This window comes from Spermophilus citellus (assembly GCF_964194105.1).
Source record: "Spermophilus citellus genome assembly, chromosome: 4".
Taxonomy (NCBI): Eukaryota; Metazoa; Chordata; class Mammalia; order Rodentia; family Sciuridae; genus Spermophilus; species Spermophilus citellus.
The window spans coordinates 32,484,785-32,506,091 of record NC_138185.1 but is presented as its reverse complement, the minus strand read 5'-3'; the positions used below and the strand labels follow the sequence as shown (position 1 = coordinate 32,506,091).

The 21,307-nt window shown below is 40.4% G+C and overlaps 1 protein-coding gene across 2 annotated transcripts in view; it reads right to left on the bottom strand.

Moving 5' to 3' along the window:
- Positions 1-20,913, bottom strand: part of BMP2 (bone morphogenetic protein 2) — a 47,665-nt gene extending 26,752 nt beyond the window's left edge. The window contains exons 1-3 of one of the 2 annotated variants that reach the window (XM_081291350.1): positions 20,775-20,913; positions 19,185-19,534; positions 10,531-11,321 (exon numbers count right to left, since the gene is read on the bottom strand). In XM_081291350.1, coding sequence (XP_081147476.1) covers positions 10,531-11,321; positions 19,185-19,527 — 1,134 coding nt within the window. In that variant the 5' untranslated portion in view covers positions 19,528-19,534; positions 20,775-20,913. Of the gene's footprint in view, positions 1-10,447; positions 11,322-19,184; positions 19,535-20,774 lie in introns of those variants that run through there. The other variant, XM_081291349.1, reaches the window with a different exon arrangement.
- Between the last annotated feature and the right edge of the window lie 394 nt (positions 20,914-21,307).

Here is a 21,307-nt window from a genome sequence, read left to right as displayed (position 1 = left end):
CAAATGGTGCTGGGAAAACTGGAAATCCATTTGCATCAAAATGAAACTGAATCCCTTTCTCTTGCCATGCACAAAAGTTAACTCAAAATGGATCAAGGAGCTTGATATCAAATCAGAGACACGGCGTCTGATAGAAGAAAATGTAGGCTATGATCTACATACTGTGGGGTCGGGCTCCAAATTCCTCAATAGGACACCCATAGCGCAAGAGTTAATAACTAGAATCAACAAATGGGACTTACTCAAACTAAAAAGTTTTTTCTTAGCAAAAGAAACAATAAGAGAGGTAAATAGGGAGCCTACATCCTGGGAACAAATCTTTACTCCTCACACTTCAGATAGAACCCTAATATCCAGAATATACAAAGAACTCAAAAAATTAGACAATAAGATAACAAATAACCCAATCAACAAATGGGCCAAGGACCTGAACAGACACTTCTCAGAGGAGGACATACAATCAATCAACAAGTACATGAAAAAATGCTCAACATCACTAGCAGTCAGAGAAATGCAAATCAAAACCACCCTAAGATACCATCTCACTCCAGTAAGATTGGCAGCCATTATGAAGTCAAACAACAACAAGTGCTGGCGAGGATGTGGGGAAAAGGGTACACTTGTTCATTGTTGGTGGGACTGCAAATTGGTGCAGCCAATTTGGAAAGCAGTATGGAGATTTCTTGGAAAGCTGGGAATGGAACCACCATTTGACCCAGCTATTACCCTTCTCGGTCTATTCCCTAAAGACCTAATAAGAGCATGCTACAGGGACACTGCTACATCGATGTTCATAGCAGCACAATTCACGATAGCAAGATTGTGGAACCAACCTAGATGCCCTTCAATAGACGAATGGATAAAAAAATGTGGCATTTATACACAATGGAGTATTACTCTGCATTAAAAAATGACAAAATCATAGAATTTGGAGGGAAATGGATGGCATTAGAGCAGATTATGCTAAGTGAAGTTAGCCAATCCCTAAAAAACAAATGCCAAATGTCTTCTTTGATATAAGGGAAGTAATTAAGGACAGAGTAGGGACGAAGAGCATGAGAAGAAGATTAACATTAAACAGGGATGAGAGGTGGGAGGGAAAGGGAGAGAGAAGGGAAATTGTATGGAAATGGAAGGTGATCCTCAGGGTTATACAAAATTACATACAAGAGGAAGTGAGGGGTAAGGGAAGAATACTACAAGTGGAAGAAATGATTTACAGTAGAGGGGGTAGAGAGAGAAGAGGGGAGGGGAGGGGAGGGGAGGGGGGATAGTAGAGGATAGGAAAGGCAGCAGAATACAACAGACACTAGAATGGCAATGTGTAGATGAATGGAAGTGTAACTGATGTGATTCAGCAATCTGTATACGGGGTAAAAATGGGAGTTCATAACCCACTTGAATCAAACTGTGAAATATGATATATCAAGAACTATGTAAGGTTTTGAACGACCAACAAACAAACAAAAAATGATAAGTTATTGATTTAAGAGGTTGAAAGTTACCTCTGTAATCCAGATTTTTCTTAATATAGATTGAATTCTAGCATTCTATCAAAAAAAAAAGGAAAAAGCAGCTTTACATGTATGAAGACATGAATTGGTGTGAGCATATTTTATATACAAACAGAGATATGAAAAATTGTGTTCTATATGTGTAATAAGAATTGTGATGCATTCTAAAAAAAAATTTTTGCAAGACCCTTAACAAAGCTGGACATCAAGATCTTGAACAGCATCTTAGCTCATGAGATTCATAACACAAATATGAGAAGGATGACCCTGATTTACTGAAGTTACAACAAAACCCAGAGGAGGTGAATGATAGCAGGCAAGTATTTATTGCTGTTCAGAGCAATTCAAGATAAGGGAAACATCTAAGATGAGGCTGGGTAGTAGGCCAACATTCTGGAGAAGATCAGCTTGTGCAGGGGTGCAGGTGGAAACTAGCAGGGGAAGGTGAGACAAATGCCTGTCTCGCATTTTTTTCTTTAATGAAATATGAATGCATCTTCCATTTCAATAGAAAGATATGTATCCTACCTGGTGAATGTTTTAAGTTCCTAAAAAGTAAATAACTGTTTCAGCCTTTTAAATTCCATGTGAAATTATCAGTGAGTCATGAGAAAAAATGCTAACGTCAAAATTAAAATCAAGTGAATCACTGTGTCTGGCTGCAGAGCAGAAGCACTGGGCTCTGTGCACACATTCACTCCACTGAAAGCCAACGGGCTGCCAGCTCCTTCCCCACCTCACCCCACCCCACCCCACCCACTGGAAGAGGCTTTCTTCCCAGCATCCCAGAGGTTGTGTTACAGGGATGGCAGGAAAGTAATTTCTCCCTTACCATGAGCATTTTCCACGAGGGAAGTCTGTGGAATTATTCTTTCCCCCAAACTCACTCTCATCACCATGGAAAAGGAAAAAAGCACAATAGAATCTTGTTCCTTGTCCAAACTGACATCCTGGAGGAGTCCTTCTGCACAGCTTCAGTTACATTTAAAACACTGTTGGCTCTGTGATGGTATAGGACCAAATTGCACTCCCTGGTATCCAAGAAGGTTGACTTTTCCAGCACCTCTTTCCCTAACACATTTCTTTATCTCCACATAATATTCTGACACCCACAGGAAGGGAGAAAGAAATAGAAAGAAACAGAACAGAATGTCAAATGGAAATATAAGGAAATTCTAACCATGTTTTTTTGAGGAGTGGGTAAGTGATGAGGATGAGATTAAAGAGATCAATTTCTACTCCTGAAATGAAAACTTACAACACTTTACTTTAACACCAGATAGGGACAGCCTTGGGAATGTCAAGCTCTTGGGGACCAGAGGTCAAAACCTCACAGATGCTCTAGGCAGAAGATTTCCAGAGCATTTGTTTGGGCAACAGCTGGCTTGCAGACAGGTTCTTTTTTACACCACTGGGACTAAAGCATTAATCCCCTCTGAACTTTCTAGAAATGGTACATAATAGATTTGTCCCCATCCTCTGCCTTAATTCATGCAAAGTTTCTTAATTAATCCTCCCAGGATTAATAGCACTGTTACAGTTTCAATATCCAATTTTTAATGGTCCTGGGGATGGAAACACTTGGCAACTTACTCTGCCATGCTAAAAGAATGCACCTAGTTGCACTTTAGAAATGTCTAGCAACACTCTCTCTGCTCTTTCCTGCCAAGTTCTTAAAAAAGAAGCTTTTGAACTCCCAAGTATACTGAAGGGTCAAGTTGAGCAAAACACCAAGACAGCACCCTTCCAACATCCTGACTTCAACCTGGCTGCATCCTTATTAAAGGTATGCTCAGATAACGGTGGGTGCTCCCAGTTGAGAGAGAGGACTTAGAGCCCACTAATGGATCTTCTAGTATGACAACAATTTTGTATAACACTGATGCAAAATGTGATACTTTTGTATCAATCAGGGATATATTTTTATTTAGGAAACTTTGCTGGTAAAAGGATTCTAGACTTCTTAGCCTTCAGTTCTCTTTCTTGTGAATTGTCCTTCTAGGACAATTCAAAAAGCAACTTTTGAACCCTACACAGGTAAAATGATATTCAGCATTACTAAAGAAGGCCTTGTTATACTATAGTGGTGTTTAAAATTACCATTCTACTATTGAAATCTGCATTAATCTCACTCCAATATGTATATGTATATGTGTGTATTTTTAGCCAGAAAAATATCCACCAACTTCTCTAATTTTCCCCCATTTTCTATTATTCAGCCAAGCTAAATAAGCAAACACAATTGAGTCCAATCTGATGATACTAGGAAATACTGACATTTTTCTCAATAATGGGCCTGCTATTCCTATTTCTATTTAATGTTCACCTATTGATTGTCATTGTTTACATCCTGCTTCATTTCAGGGCCTTGGCATTTAAGCACAGTTGTTTTCCTGCCTTGTATTATTGATAAATCATATGTGCTTTGGAGAACTATGAACTTACTGGTTTAGCTAAGTGATTGGGCAATTTCCAAGTCAGTAAGATGTATTCATAAGATAATATTTTGTCAAATTTCTGTGGACAAGCCAGATGGGCTTCAGAAGATTCTAATTTCCAGTCTGTGATGAACTAACTTCACAATTCTCTCTTGATCCCCATGCCAGGAAATCCTGTCTGTAAATGAATCAGGAAAGTGGTTCAAGTTTTCCATGGATTTGACTGAATTCCAGACAAGGGAACCCCACAAAACGAGGGGAGCCAGAGAAGTGGCTAGTCAGAGGTGAGCAAGACAGAAGAGAGAACCTCAGTGAAGACCTATAAATTGTGTGCGCATGTGAGATGAACTTGTGAACACACGTCCAACTTGGCTGATCTATAAAGATCCTGTTTTTATAACACGCCTCCTGAAGCATCTTACTGAAATGAGCAAATGACTTTGATTTAAAATTAGGCTTTTAAGAATTCTTAAAAACATTTTTTTTAACACTATCTACCAGAATAAGCAGTGTAGCTTCCTGGGGACAGTGGACTCCATACCCTAAATCTTGTATTTCTGAATGCTCTCTCCCAAAGCAATTTTCCCTTTACCTCTTTGCCTTGAAACAATCAAAGCAGCTGAGAGCTACAGCTCAACTTTATTAGTGATTTAAAACACACCCTTGGAAACCAAGCCTTTTCTTTTTCTTTCTTTCTTTTTTTTTTTTATCATCCAGGTGGGAAGCTGTGTTCCAGCAAATGGGAACAACACTCAGGGAAAGTTCTCAAACAGATAATACTGTCAGAGCCAGACTTCAAAAAATTCTACCAGGCAGCCTTCTACCCAATAGAAGACAAGGGGAACCTGGTAAGAAAACTAAGCCTTCCATATAAAGTCAGAGATAAAATAGCACAGCCGCCAAGATTTGGCATCTTTAAAAATGCCTTTTCAATCTTTAACTTTTGTCTGCTTGGTCGTCTAGCAACCAAGTGCTGAAAAGAAACTCCACCCAAAACAAAATGAAACAATACAGACACTTTACTTCATGAGTGTGCGTGTGTGTGTGTGCGTGTGTGGGGGTGTGGGTGTGTAAGATTCTCTGGGTTTAAAGATAGAAACTCGCTTTCGCACAATTAAAGCACACCAAAAAAGTCCTGATTGTCGATGGTAGGAAAGGAAGTCAGGAGTGAGTAAAAAAGCATTGAGAAAATGTGTAATGCGGGGATGAGGGTATAGTTTCCACACACCCAGCTAAAGCAAGGTTTACACTCTTAAGCAATAAAAACAAACCATTAAGCTAGGCCCAGCACTGTCAGGAAGTATAAAACAGTTCTTGAAACTTTGCAGTTACTATACAAAAGCTTTTCATAAACTCTGTTTCCTGATCTTCATTAAATGTTAACATCAAGTTGCCATGGGGCAATTAGCTTGCCTCCTGAAATCAATAAAAAATCAACAATTTGGAAATAGTTGTACAGTAAAATAGTTCAATAATTATTCTCTCATAGTGTTGCGGCCAAGCAGTTCCAGGGTAAATGCAGTCCAGATGAGATCCTGCTCCTTATGAGGGAAGCTTTAAGCAAATCGGTGGTTTGCTCAGAGACCTCCTCATCTGAATGGACTGCAACAATAATGCACTCCTGGCAATGCCTTGGAGTGGGGCCCAGGGCACAGGGCAGCACAAACTTTTAAGTGGTGTTAAAGTCAGTGTCTGGTATAGCACTGCTTAAGCGCCTCACAGGGACTCAATCAAAATTTAGAGACCTAAAGAAACTGATAAACCCAGTGGGAGAAAAAAAATTCAGATGCCCTACATCTAAAATATGTAGGCATTTAGACTCCAGACATAAGCAAATCATTTGTTCCCTTGGACATGATTGATGTCTGTGTGTGTAAAAGTGCATGTATGTGTATGCACGTTGTGCACACACAATGAAGAGTGTACTTGAGATTATTCCAAAAATTTTTCAACAAATATCTAAATCCAAGTTGCTTTTAAGAAATGTTCAAAGCGAATCCTACAAAGTCAATGGACGCCACTACACAAATGGCCTTCATAGCAAATTTTGCTAGAAAATAAGTGAAAACACTGAGCAAAGACAGGAATTTATTTCTCTGCTGACCCCCATTTCAGAGGGAATCAATTCCTTTTGCTTTTCCAAGCCTGAACCCATTCACTTAAGCACCTTATTCAAAGGCAACTGCGGCATAGGAAATTCCAATATCCATTAAATCAAACCTCAAGTACCAACTTTGGTAGCTTTATACCACCCTCTAGGCTCCATGGAGTTGTACAGTGAACTGTGTTATAACAACAACCAAAAAAAGTCAAGTATCATTTTTAGTATAAACAAATGCTTCAAATGCATGACATCTATTTGCTGCCTTCAAAGGGAAGACATTTAACTCAGAGGCTTGGCACTAAGATCACACACTAGGATCAACTCCGTGGACTGACTTAAGTGTTAAACTTTTTTTAAAGTACGTTTTTAAGGGCTTGCACCTGCTCCCCCATCCACATAGATGTACTGACACGTATTTGACTAAACTGACTGCATACATGCCCAAGCAAGCAAGCGGAGCAGATTTTACAAGATAAGCAACCAAGTGTTTTCATGTCTGAGGGTGGCTAGAACACAAAATTGCCAGTCATCTTGTGGGGGAAAAGAATGCCTTTGAAAAAAATATGTAGGCCATCATTTCAGATATGGTGAAATGTATTCAGATGCAGTTCTGTATACAGGTTTGTTTTTCTGTTTCTTTTCCTTTAAGCTCTGCTTCTTAGGGAAGGGCCTAAACTTGGTTCAACTATTGCATGTAAGACTGAGTCTTACATGCAATATTAAGAGTCTTGCTACTCAAATTGTGGTCCTTCAATCTGCAGTAAGGGCTTCACCTGTGAGCTCCTGAGGACTTACCCCAGACCCTCTCAAACAGAATCCATAATATAACATGATTCCAGGGCGTCTGTAGATGCATTGAAGTTTCATTCTCCTGGAGGCATTACTAGTGATTTGAGTGCACATTAAAATCTAAGAAGTTTTATTTAGAACATTGCCACCCCCCTCCCAAGTTAGGAAGACGTTCACTTTGAAGTTTGTAGGGCAGGAAAAGAATCAGAAAATTCTGCCCTGGAGAATACCATAAGGCTGTAATTTATGTCAGCAGGGTTGAGGAAAGAGGAAAAGCAATTTACCTGAGTAGAGTAGACTGGCAAGTTATCCCCATCTCACCCTACCCGTCCCCGCAAAAAATAAAACAGGAAGGGCATAGTGCCAGAACATTCTTACTTCCTTGGATTGCCTATCCGTGTTCCAATTACTCTAGACTTTAATTATTCTTTGCTGCAAGGCTGTGTTTCTTTTGCTTTATACTAGATAAGGGAACTGTGGCATATAAACATTCCATGAATCAACATCTTAACGTTAATATCAGAGTGCAACAGAAATATGCTTTCCAAAGTGCTTTGATTCACTTTTGATTGGACAGATGATTTTTTTCCCCCTTCAATAAACAATGGAGGGGAAAAACATGAGCCACTCAGGATATCTAATAATTACATAGCTTGCTACATAGACCAGATTTACAGAACTTCTCTCCACTCTTGGTTTCTTGAGGGACAATTTAGTGATTGGAGTAGAAATTATGAAAAAAAAATAGAAGCACAGATATATCTTTAAACCACTCACCCTCCCCCTTCCTCATTTTGGAAGTCAAAAAAAAAAAAAATGAACACAGCAACCTGGACGTGCCATATAGGTTAAAACCACGCCAGTGAGGCACACGCAGCCCAGACAAGCACAAAAACAGATGACACGATTTAATCAATTTTGAAAGACGATCCCTCAAAATTCAGAAACTACTACAGTTTTTTACTTTAAGCCAATTCTACAGTGATTCAAGGGATCTTCCAGAATTCTGACTGAAATTCAAGAAATTCAGTGGCATGGTATTAGTTCTGACTCCTTCTCTGAAATGTCTGGAAGAGTGTAAAATGTATGTAAGAATATGGTTTCTCAAGTGAGCTGCCAAGAGGGTCAGAGCCCTCAATTATTATAAAATCTCTGAAGCTAAAGGAAAATTGAAAATTCCAACATCAACATGTGTGATGTCCATTACATATACCTTCATACATTTATACGTGTCTATTACAGTTTATATGGATAGTAAGTATGTATATATTGTAAGAGAACAGATTTGAGCTGCTGCCACTGAAAGCAATTTTAACCCAGAAAATTAGAACAAAGCAGAGAAATTCAAAGGATGGATGGAATTGCCAAACGATGAGATTCTTGTGCAGTACTCTCACATTCTCATCTAGAGAATCTGGAGTTGGAAAAACACAGGTTATTGTTTTTTTAAGATGTTAAGACTGCAGTCTGTCTCTCATATTTATGGCAAGAAAGGTAAAGAATAACTGGAGGACAAAGAGGACCCTGTTTTCCATGGTGAAGTCAAATCTAATGATTGCCCACCTATGCAAGAGCAATCAATGCAGACAAAAAGAAGCAAAAAGACGATAAAAGATAGTTGAAGCGTTCCGTTAAACATATCATCTACAGAACCTTATAGTCCCTAAAAAGGTAGCTATGTTTGTGGTCATCCAAAATTAATTCTTGGGAAGAATTTTAACAGTCTGTTGTACTACAAACACACTAGTTTTAAAGCCATTTGTAAAGTGGAGTAAGTAAAGGAGATTAGAACTAGTTTTCACTTATTTTGGCAGGATTAGAGGGGACATAACAGCCTGGAAATTGACTTAAAATATTGCCAGTAACATAGCAAGGATTCCTAGGTTCCCTGGTCTTAAAATCAGCAAGGGAGCCCTGCCTTGGGTCTGATTCCAAGCTGGGGCACAGAAGCTCTGCCCCTGGTAAGTGTTCATTCTGAGCAGCCTAATTTGACTTCATTCTGTTTGGGCTTCAGGCCAATTGGCAGATGTTCTTATAGAAGCTGATCTCAGACACTTTCCTTTTCTAATTTTTTTGGCACGGTTGCCCCTGTTGCATAGGATATCATCTTTGAAACTTTACCTTGGGTTCCCCAGGTTTTGATTGTTTTGTAGGCTTTGTTTTTTTCTTAAATCATTCTGCCCCACAGAAGTTCACATAAAAAAAAATATGAAATCATTGGCAATTCCTTGGGTGTAACTATGACTTATCCAATGACCTGCCTGCAACTTTCCAACCATTCCTTACCTTTCCCCATCCCCCCTCTGAAATAAAGTAACTTCAGAACAAAAATGCAAACACAAGGTAATCTTCGTGAATACTGTACAGATGAGCCATTTTCTCTCACAGGTTGGACTTTATAGAACAAAATGCCAGAGGTTTGATATTTATTATCTGAAATAGGTTTAACATTTGGAGAAATGTGTTCAAACACATTACCTTGGTAAGAATAGCAAGCTGATCAGTCAGAGTACAGGGTGTGGGCAGAAAACATGATGTGCACAATTTTGCTGTGTGTTGGGCAAAGTTAGAAAATTAGGTACTTTGGGGCATAGAGAGCTCCCTGACAAGGTAGAGGGGAAATACAAATCTAATTCCAGATCTTAATGAGGGCCACAGGACATCAATTTTAAATATACATGACCACAATATCAATAATGAAGAAATCTTAACATTTTATTTAATACTTTGGCCAGATCAGCCCCTAGAAGGGATCACTGTTTCAGGAAAGAAGAACAATGAACCATCATTCACTTTCCTGCATGTTCATCCTTTTGCTAATTACTTCTATTGGTCCTGCTTTACTTTTTCTGCAAATTAGGGGGTGGGGGGATGGTTTCTGTATCAGATCAGCAATGTCTGATTCTTATCCAAATATTCCACCTAATAAGGACGAAAGTTCTCATGAACTGGACAACCATTCTGCAACATTCCTGAGAATTGAATAATATAATAATCTTGAAAGTCAGCAGAGTGGATTATCCACTTTTTTTTTTCTGGACTTGAACTTGTGAACTTAACAGTAGCGCTGCAAAAAAAAAAAAAAAAAAAAAAAAAAAAGCAAATGTGCTAAGCACTTTGCCAGAGTAACCTTCCATGTAGACTTTTCATCTTAAATACACACAACCAAAAACAACTACAATTTTTGGAAAATTATGTACAAACCCGATACTTCTTTTGATTACATATAAATACAAATTAACTATTTTTCCTAAAAAGTGGTTATAATAGTAAATAAATACAAAATAAATCTGACCATTATACTTCATGTGCTGGGGTTGAACCCATATAAAATGTACAACTAAATACATTTTAAATCTTTAAGGAATAATTCTCTGATTAAAATATTTGTTTTCCCAACTTCTTTTCGTAGATATAAATATATTTTCAAAATAGCTGTGTTTTTTTTTTTCCATTCCATTCCATAAATAAAGTCTTCATTGGGAAATATTAAAGTGTCAGCTGGTTTTGTTTTGGGGGGCTTTTGGGCTTTTTTTTTTTTTTTGCTTTTTTTTCTAATATATATATATATGTGTGTGTGTGTGTATATATATATATTTAATTAATTAATTAATTAATTAATTTTGCTGTGCTAACGACACCCACAACCCTCCACAACCATGTCCTGATAGTTCTTTAATACAACCTTTTCATTTTCGTCAAGGTACAGCATGGAGATAGCACTGAGTTCTGTTGGGACACAGCACGCCTTAGGGATCTTGGAGTTCACAGAGTTGACCAACGTCTGCACGATGGCGTGATTGGTGGAGTTCAGGTGATCGGCCAGGGGAAAAGGGCATTCCCCGTGGCAGTAAAAGGCATGATACCCTGGAGGGGCCACAATCCAGTCATTCCACCCCACGTCACTAAAGTCCACGTACAAAGGGTGTCTCTTACAGCTGGACTTGAGGCGCTTCCGCTGTTTGTGTTTCGCTTGACGCTTTTCTCTTCTATGGAGAGGGCGCCCTTTCCCATCATGGCCAAAAGTGACCAGTAAGGGCCTTATTTGGCTCCAGCTGTGTTCATCCTGGTGCAAAGACCTGCTAATCCTCACGTGTCTCTTGGAGACTCCTTGCTTCTCCTCCAAGTGGGTCACCTCCACCACAAATCCATGGTTGGCGTGTCCCTGCGCAGTCCAACGCATCACAGCGGGAGTGACATCGAAACTCTCCCACCTGCTGGCATTCTGATTCACCAGTCTGGTGTCCAAAAGTCTGGTTACCGGGAATTTTGAGTTGACAGCTGCAGGTTTTATAATTTCATAAATATTAATTCGGTGATGGAAACTGCTATTGCTTCTCAAAGCTTCCTGTATCTGTTCCCGAAAAACCTGAAGTTCTGCTGATGTGATAAACTCCTCAGTGGGAATAGAGCTTATATTAAAGAAGAATCGCCGGACTGTTTTCCCGTTCATTTCTGGCAGTTCTTCCAAAGATTCTAATTTGATAAAGGTGGGAGGGGGGAAGAAGACAAAATATTCAATAAGAGGAGTAATGATAGTTTAGCTATCAGAAGTTTTAAACCTTGCAGGGTTTTATTTAGCCCATGTAAAAGTTTGCAACCAGAAAGTAAAACTTTCATGACTGGGGATGAAGCTCAGCGGCAGAGGGCTTGCCTAGCATATGTGAAGTCCTGGGTTCAATCCCCAGACTGCTAAAAAGAAAAAAAAAAAAAGAAAAAAGTCACCTTTAAAATAAAAAAAAAGACTTATTCCTTCCTCTTCCCCTTTCTATAGGGTCACATCAACACTTATTCCATGAAATAAAATTTCATAATTAATTGTTATTTTTTGATTCAATACATGAACATGACTTCCAGGTGGCTAAAATAATAGGGAAATGGTGATGCATTTCTTTTAAATTCCAGACTTTAGGGGCAGAAAAAAAATCAGCACTGTAGTTAGTAGGGGTCTAATGAGTGAGGAGTTGAGGAAATTAGTGCAGTTCCTTAAAAAAAAAAAAAAAAGGCTTTAATGTCAATCCCTTAAGCGGTATCCTAAAACATTACTCTGCAATTTAGATGATTTACAAATCTCAATATACAGATTTCAGCTTCCTAATTAAAGACTCTGAAACTCAACATCAACAATGACATTTTGCAAAGCACACCCTACCATTTTACTCAAAAGTCCAGAGACAAAGGCATTTACAGGGATCTACTTCTTTGGAAACATATGGGTGGTACTAGGACACTGTAGTAATTAAGGCCAAACAATTTTAAGAGAAATAGCTTCCTGACTGTTTTTTCTCTCACCTCCTTATGAACTCAAGAAGCAAAATCTCATTTCACATGCTTTTGGGGGTAAAAGAAAAAAAAAAAACTTTTTCTCTTGTTTATATTTCCTTTTTGTTTAAATATATATGTGTGTGTATAAATATAGACATATATATGTATATAATCTAATAAACAGGTTGAAGGACAGACGCAAAACCAAATTAATTTATAAAAATTTATGAAAAATACCATTTTGAGGTTCACTGTATAAGAAAGGATCTCATCTTATTACAGAATCAACTTTCTATATCTATCATCATCATTCCACAAGAACCATCCAAATAGGCCACACATAAAGATCTGTCTGGTTTTGATTCCTGAATGTCAAATATAAGAAATACTGTTTTCCAAGCAAAATGTAAAATATAATATAGCACCTTGAATGCTTATAGTTTATAGGTCATCAAAAGCACAATATTACTATTAAGTTGATAGCTAAGGCATTAGAATAAGTTATATTTGAGCTTATCTTCTACTTTTAACACACTCTTTCACTGTCAAAAAAATTACCTGCTTCATTTAGGATTTAAAGAGCTAACAGAATCTATTTTCCCATAGATTCATGTCATTGTTGTAAAAGAAAGTAAAACTTCTATCAATTCTAGTTGTATTTGCTGAAAAATCAAAGAGCTGCAAGTTGCAAACACAATCAAGATACCTTAACATAGAAGAAGCATGTCAGATCTCTCAAAGATTCTACCCCACTAACCTTCACCATGTAAGTTTTGCAAGCTGAGCAGAAGCTGAGTTCAACAGGGACAATTTACACCAAGTTCTAGAGTAATGCTTTAATATGGTGCTACTGAAACTTTTACCCTCACAGGTAACCAGTAAAATCCCTCAAATTTCCAAATTCAGTAGATTTGAAAAATGGACTGAGATCCTGCATTTCCAACAAGCTACTAGTTGAGAAGATCCTGTAAACTCATGAACCACACTTTGAGTGTCAAGGTTTTAAAGGATGTTTTTGACATTCAAGTGTAGATCACCAGAGGGATGTGTTTGAAAAGTAGCTTTTGATTAGTATGAGTGTGCAGAACAACCATTAGCAAGAGCCAAGAAATAAGAGTTGAAGTTAAGAGTAGGCCAGCCAGGGACTCAAACAGAAAGGTCTTCTAAAGTTCTTCTACAAGGACCTGGAAACCACCAGGCCAAGAAGTGAGTTCTTGTTAGTCCAAAGCTCTTGGGAACACATTTCAGGATCCATCCCACTTTCTGAGCCCCACTGTAAGCTAATGGTACTTCAGGTCGGCCATAAAAATTAACAAAACCTTCCTACCAACAGAACTAGGGCTCTTTCAGTGGTCCCTAGCAAGTATAAAGAATTGTATTTAGCTTCTATTTTTAAAGGAGAAGCTCCATTTCATTCCTGAAGCTCTCCTGTGTTTTCGCTCAAGGCACTTTTTCATCAGGGAAGGTAAAAGTTAGCAGCATCCTCCAGACCCCAAGGTACATTCTTTGTTCTTCAAGGAAAGGGAAGGAAAGGCAAATTATCCAGGGCATTCCATGAATAACTATTAATTTAAGTGCCCAGAGAAATCACAAGAGAAACAAAAACCCTGAATCCCAATCCTTAAATAAAAAGGAAAGAATTGACAATCTCTCTGTCTCTCTCTCTCTCTCTCTCTCTCTCTCTCACTCACACACACACACACACACACACACACACACGTGTATGCACATACACTCATGGCCAGAGGATGAAGAAACAATCTCCAAGCTAAGTATGAAATAGGTTAATGATGTAAAGAAGATAGGTTTTTATAAGAGGCATATGCTACGACAATAACCCTCAAAAACTAAAGATTGAATTATATTAAAATTGATTCAACAATTTCTCACGATTTAAAATCATTGGAGGCAAGAAGTCTTAACAAAGCAGAAATGTCTCCTGGCTTTGGCAAAGGGAAAAAAACTGCACTATAAGTAATAACAGGTAATATAAAGATCTTTCTCCAACTTTCCAACTGTACCTCATCTATCTAATCCTTGAATGCCCTCTATCTCCCATTAATGCAGAGGTCTCTGTTCAAACTGAAGATTCAGGTCACAGACATAAATCAGAGAGGAGCTCCCCAGCCCTGGGAAGTCAGTCCTCAAGGTTAGTGCACATACCACCTTTTCCTCCTCTAAGGGAGAATGTTCAATCTTTTCTTGAGGATGGGAAATTCAAAACCTATTTGAAATAAAGTAAAAGAAAAAGAAACTTTCCATAAATTATCACAGGAAGCCTGGAGATTCAGAAAATAAAGAGTGGGTAATGTATACTTTTTTTGGAGGCTTAAACAGTTGTTAATTCCCTTTAAATATCCCTTCTTGAATCAGCTGAACTTGCTTAAAGATTTGAGGCTCTGACCTAACTTCGACCTGAGTTTATGAGTCTCTAAGTTCTTTGTTTCCTTGTGTGTGTGTGTGTTGGGGGGGGGGGTGGGTGCTGGAGATGGAACTCAGGGCCTTGTACATGCAAGGCAAGTGCTCCACCACTGAGCTATACCACCAGTCCACCTCTAAGTGGAGTTAAGACTAAAAATGTGGGGGAACTTTTAAAAAGCAACATAATGATGATATTCAACCTCTCCTCCAAAAGTCCTAATTTAATCATCTACATGCTGTCAATCATTCACAATTATTCCTCTATTTCCAAATAATCCAAAAGATTGGGGTAGGTCCACTCTGGCCTTTTCTTCCTTAGATAAAAGGATAATGAGACATTTAAAAAAGTCATCACAGGCCTGGGGCTGTAGCTCAGTGGTAGAGTGCTTGCCTTGCAGGTGTGAGGTCCTGGGTTTGATCCCCAACACCACATAAAAATAAATAAACAAAGATTTTTTTTTTTTTTTAAAGTCATCATGATCATGTTAGCTAATGTGCTGAATGCTTTTATGGTGCCAGGTCTGATACTCACAGCTTTATCTAAAAACATTATCCCCCAACAAACTGACTAGAAGAACCATCCATTTTTCATATGAAATAGATGGGAGTTCAGAGAGGTTATATAACTTTCCTAATATCACTGAGCTATGAACTTGAGTCTCCTGCAGTGCCTAAGTTTCCAGCCACTAGATGACAGTACCTGACATGGGAAGGAACCTAAACCTCAAGAAAGAGTCAAAACCATTCAGAGGCACATCTGTAGTTAAAACAACAAAAACTGTAAAGCCCCTGGGAGGTCTCTCAGTGGTGGAGCACTTGCTTAGCATGTGGGAGGCCCTGGGTTCCATAAAAAGAAAGAAAACAACAATGATAACTGTAGTGTGAGCTTTGTCCTAACTAAAGTATAGGAATATACTACCCAGATATAATGGAGAAAGCAGATGAAACTGAGGAGGAAAGTAAAGTTAGGCACTTTTTCATCAGGGAAGGTAAAAGTTAGCAGCATCCTCCAGACCTCTGGCCTGGGATATGTAGAACTTATTTGGAACTACTGCTATTTTGTGGCTGCGTTTTTGCCCTAAAGTATGGTGAGTTTTTTTTTTTTAAAGTAAGTTGTCATTATGTTTTGAGAATTTTGCAACACTCTTTGAATAGAAAAATACAAAAGACAACAAAAAGATATTCATTAAAACAACAAAATCTAGAGGTAGTCTGAAAAATTGGTAAGCTTGGAAATCACTCTATAACATCATGGAAGAGGCTGTGTATAATACACAATATTTTCTAGAAGATAAAATAATCAATATATAGGTTAAGAGGAAAAACATGGTAACATATGAAAGGTTATAAAGAATAAGGTTTTTATTCATTGTTTTTCATTGAATCCAGGGCACTTTATCACTGAGACACATCCCCAGCCCTTTCTATTTTTTTTTTTTTTTATTTTGAGACAGGCTGGCCTCGAACTTAGGACCCTCCTGCCTCAGCCTCCCTAGTAGCTGAGATTACAGGTGTGTGCCATTGCACCTGGCAAGAATAAGTGTTTTGTGTGTGGGTGTTTGTGTTTAAGACAATAAGAAAATGGGAACTAAAGGAAGAAAAGCCTCACCTTGTTTTGGCTTCTGCCTTTAAAATGATGCAGAGCCCTGTTACTAACTTCTTAGAGAAATACCCGAATAACAAGTCTAAAAAGGACAAAGCAATTCAATGAGAAAGAATCAAGAGGGAATGTAGGGACAGAAAATTCGAGTGCCAAGGAGCCATCATGGGTGACCAAAGCCTTGGTCTCAATAACGGTTCTATTAATGGGGCCTTATGTAATCACACTGTAATACCTGGGGGCACTCGGGAAGAACACCAGCTAAGTGTTGGTTTGGGGGAGGTACCTATAAGTTCAAATTCACACAGGGAATTTGTGGCATTCATTCTCCTTCACAGGGCAATGATTCTTTCTTGACCTTTCACATTATATGGATATTTTCATGGTAATTACTTTTGAGGGAACAGGATTCATCTCTACTTGAAAGCATTAGTCATAGATGGAAAATAGGAAGATGGTACCCTTCAGAGTCTAGGAGAGCAAGCAAGTGGTTCTCCTACATTCTGATACGTCAAGAAAGCATGAAGACTTTTTGCAGGGCCAATGAAATCAATAGAGTTTAATGTGTTTCCAACAGTAGCAACATGTGAAAAACTCTATTTGAAGAAGTGATCTTTCTGTATTCATTGGCAATCCTGCAAAACCCCACATGGCTGATGGACTTTTCAATGACGTTGAAAAGAGAATTTTAGCAAAGTTTGTACTCTCCTAAATAAAAGTCATTGTAGAAACGAGTTAGACAATGTTCAACAAGAGAAATGACAACTGATGATTTTATCTCAGATCACTATTCTGGTGATCATTTACACACTGATTGAATGATCATATATTGGCATCTGTTATCTCATAATTTCACTTAACTATCTGATACCTTATTTAATAGGGTTATTTTGCTTCTTTACCAAATACATGTCTAATAATGCTGTACAAACTATATTCTACTCTTGAGCTAGCCTTATTCACATGGTTTATTCAAAGTTTTTCAGAGGCAATGTGTGGCACAAGGATGCTTATAAAAATAAAATCTCACATTATACAACAGTGAATAGTCTTCAAAAAGTGTTATATCCAGCTTAATGATGATATACTAGTCACAATGAGTAAAGAACTGAATTTTTTGAAATTTAAGGAAAAAAATCACACACTTTTCTCTGTCATTTAATTGCATTAAGATGTAAAAATATTGCAAATTGATTTTAAACAAGTTGGTAACTTGGGTACTGTTTTATCCATAACATCACACTTTGACCAATACAAATTTGACTCAAGCATGCTATTTAAGTTACAATGACACTCAAATAATGTATAGCCTGTTTTAAGTTTTGATCAAGCCACTTCTAGATGAAGAATGAGAAATATGGAGACCTTACTGATGAAATTTTCATTCAGTTGAATGTGTTAGACAGTAACTGACTTAAGTGATCTTCCTTTTAAGTTACAAGAGAGACAGTACCTTCCTGTCATCATAAATAAAGTAAGGAATGGTTTTCATGCTAAATTCCAGAAGAGGTGGCTAACACAGCTGAGTTTGTCACTTTTCTATCCAGAAAAAAAAAAAAAAAAAAAACTATTTCAATCAAGATCAGCTGGGAACAATGAGCTAACTCTAAAATCATCTCAGGGTTATGATGCTGGAATGTACACAATTTGAAAATGTCTCTCCCTATGAGTACAGACAACTGATGCTTTCAGTGGGCTGGTTCTGATGGAATAGAATGAGGCCTATTGCTTTTCAAATCTCTAATTTCTACTAGCAGGAGCACACTTTAGGAATGCATTTGAAAATGAATGATCAATTCAGCACATACTTCATTGTTGATCACAATAAGGATCAATTTAGCATCCGCTGTCTTGAGGAAGTTATCTTTTGTCACATGACCCACCTGTGGTACTTCTTCCCATTATCAACCAGTGTTCTCCCAAGTCATCCTTCACACTTGGTCAGAACCTTGGGCTGTGCCATTTCTAATTTGCTTATGTCAGAGCTCAGGTTGTCATTTGAAATCTACCACCTCAGTGGTGAAAAGCAAGAAAAAGAGAGATTTATTCCCCCAGTTTCCCTAATATTCTACAAACAGTGCTCTGTGCTCTGACATACAACTTGGCACTTCCTGCTGTATTTAGAATGCATTAAGCCAAAGGGACATTTAAAACTGTAGGAAACAACTGACATGTAACATGCTTGTGACTAATTGCTTTAAGAACTTAGGTACAACAGATCTAAGTAGCTGCTCTAAGACACTTCAAATTCACTAAATGCCTTTCTGATGAAACAAACAGAAATATCCTACCTTAGAAAACCACGTTCAGTATCATAAAATTAAAAAAAAAATCACATTTCAATGCACATGAAGGAATCAGGCAGCTGTTGTAAAAGCTTTTATCTGAAGGCTTGCCTTGTCTCTACCCAGAGCCTATCTAAGATTTAAGCGCAAGACAAGAAACTCATTGTGGAAATAATAAGATTGATTGTGGAACTGATCTCCCACGGGGATTAGATAAGGATTCGAAATCTTCCAAACCAGGCCCAGATCAACAGTAAATTAGAAAGACTTTGGAGCTCTGGGCTTTAATTTTTCAATACTATCTCTGAAAATTTTGCCCTTGGCTCTATTTTAGTCTGAAACCCCAGCTTAAGCAGAAGACACAGATTTATAGAGGAAGGGCTTCCAAACAGATTTAAAGAAATCCCAAACCTTCTCATTCTCCCCCTGTGGAATTCCTGCACGCTTCTCTGACTATGGGCATGCCTTTCCCCCTCATCTTCCCCATCATTTGGTCTTCCTCCAGTTCCTGGGGGAGGAGTTACTCTTCTGGCTGCAGGCCAGGAAAAGGGTGCGGATGCGCCAGAGGGGAATCCCTGGTTCCCTTGCCGCCACACAAGCAGCCTGTTAAAATGAGATTCTGAAAGGACCATCCAGAAGTAAAAGTGGAACGGTCTGAGCAGCTGCCTTTCGCAGGGATGCACGCACCTACCCAGGTAGGGGCTCCGCAAGCAGATTTCCCGCCCCTGTCCCGCCCCCACCTCCCTCAAAGCTTGATCCCCACCTCACCTTCGTGGTGGAAGCTGCGCACGGTATTGGCGCGACTGGCAGCCCTCTCCAGCCTGTGGTCCGGGGCAGGAGCTCCTGGCTGGCCCGAGTGCCGGCGGTACAGGTCCAGCATGTAGGGTGGGACCACAGCGTCCCTGCTCGGGGTGGGTCTCTGCTTCAGGCCGAACATGCTGAGCAGTCGCAACTCAAATTCACTCAGGACGTCGTCCGAGGGCTGGGACGAGGGGCGGCCGGATGATGCCGCGAACTTCTTGCGGCCCAGCTCGGGAATGAGGCCGGCCGCGCCGCCCAGGAGGACCTGGGGAAGCAGCAACGCTAGAAGACAGCGGGTCCCGGCCACCATGGTCGACCTGCGGACAGGGCCGACGTGAGTCACCGGAGTTCCCCGCCCAGTCCTCCCTCCTTCCTGCCCCCGCGGCCCAGGCTCCCGTTGGGCTATCTGACCTCCTCCTCCAGGTTGCCCGCCTGTAGTGCACCACTCGCACGACTACATAAGAGATGCCGGAAGACGCCCGCATCTTTAGGAGAATGGAGGGCCCAAAGTTCCTAATGCTTTCCTCTTCCCTCTCCATTCTCAATCCGTCTGATCTTCTGGGGATTTTGCGTTCTTCCCCAGACAGCATCAATGACTGTCAACCCATTTTTTAACCCCCTGGACACCATCTCTGACAGCCAATGCCTCCTGGAGTCCATGAAAACACCATTTGACTTGACATCCTGCATCCTCTACAGACTCAAACACACAGTGTCCAGCGCTGGAAAAGTGCATGTGACTTCCTTAGAAGTGCTGCATAGAACTTCCTGCAACTTACCTACACACGCGCGCGCGCATACACACACACACACACACACACACACACACACACAGAGAGAGAGAGAGAGAGAGAGAGAGAGAGAGACTGTAACTTCTAGATCCTGTAAACTCAAGCCCACAACTTTTGAAGTTGTGGCACCAGACGCTAACCTCAGGAGTGAAGGACAAGCCATTCCATCCCCGCATCCCTCCAGTGTAGTAGAGAAACACAATTATCTTCCTGGAATCATGTCAATGGCTAGCATCTATTAATGCACGTGCCAGCTGTTAAAATACAAAGTGGCACTAAAGTAAGGTCCCTTCGCATTTCTGGAAACAAACACGGAGAATCCCAACTTTCAGAAATGGGACATAACTTAGCTTTGAGTAGAGAGCCGATCTCCCTAAGCAACTTGAGGAAGGTGAAGGGGTTAGATCGCCGTGGTAGGGGGTACAGGTTGGCAACGAATGGGTGAAATTTAGGGTCCACCCTCTTGAAGGGATTTAACTATTTTTTTTTTAATCATGTAAGCGCTAACCGCCTTAATAATATACCTAAAAGAGGGGAGGGAGGAGGGGCGGAAGACTGTGGGCCAGGAAGGCAAGTCAGTCAGTAGGTCGCCTGGGGCTGCTGGTTGGGGCGCCCCCTCAGGGGCTCCGCAGCACGCGGACTCGGAGGGGGTTCTGTTTACTTGGAGCGGGTCGCAGCCCCAGGAGGAGCTCAGCAGCGACCGGTGCCCGAGCACGGGTTCCCCCCACCCCCACCTTACTCCCGGCCAAGGGCCCGCGACCTCTACCTTTAGGAGACCGCAGTCCGTCTAAGAAGCACGCGGGGACACGTCCATTGAAAGAGTCTCCACATGGAAAAAGCTCTGTTAGAAGAACTTGGCGCTGGGACCGGGTGTCCGTTCCCTTTGCCTCCTCCTCCTCCTCCCGGGTGCCGGCCGCGCAGTCCCTCTTCTCAAGCTCGGAACAGCTTCTAGGGGGGTTGGGCCCGGCAGAGGGGTGGAGGGGCGGCGGGGCTCAGAGGCGACCAGGCTGGCTGTGCTGGCAAAGGCACCGGTGCGAAGTGGGGAGTACAAGTTATTCTCCCTGCAAGTTCAAGAAGTCTCCAGCCAAGTGCTGACACACAACAGCGAGCAGGGGGAGGAGTGCGGGGAAGGGAAGGGAAGGAAAGGGAGAGAGGAAAAGCTGGTGCTGTTGTCGTCCTTAGGAACCAGCGCCCACGGGACGCGTGGCCCCGTGCGGGGCCGGCTCCAGGACTCTGGGGGCGATGGTTGGGCGCTCCGCGCTAGCTCTGCCGCGGCCCATGGCTCGGGGCAGCCATCCT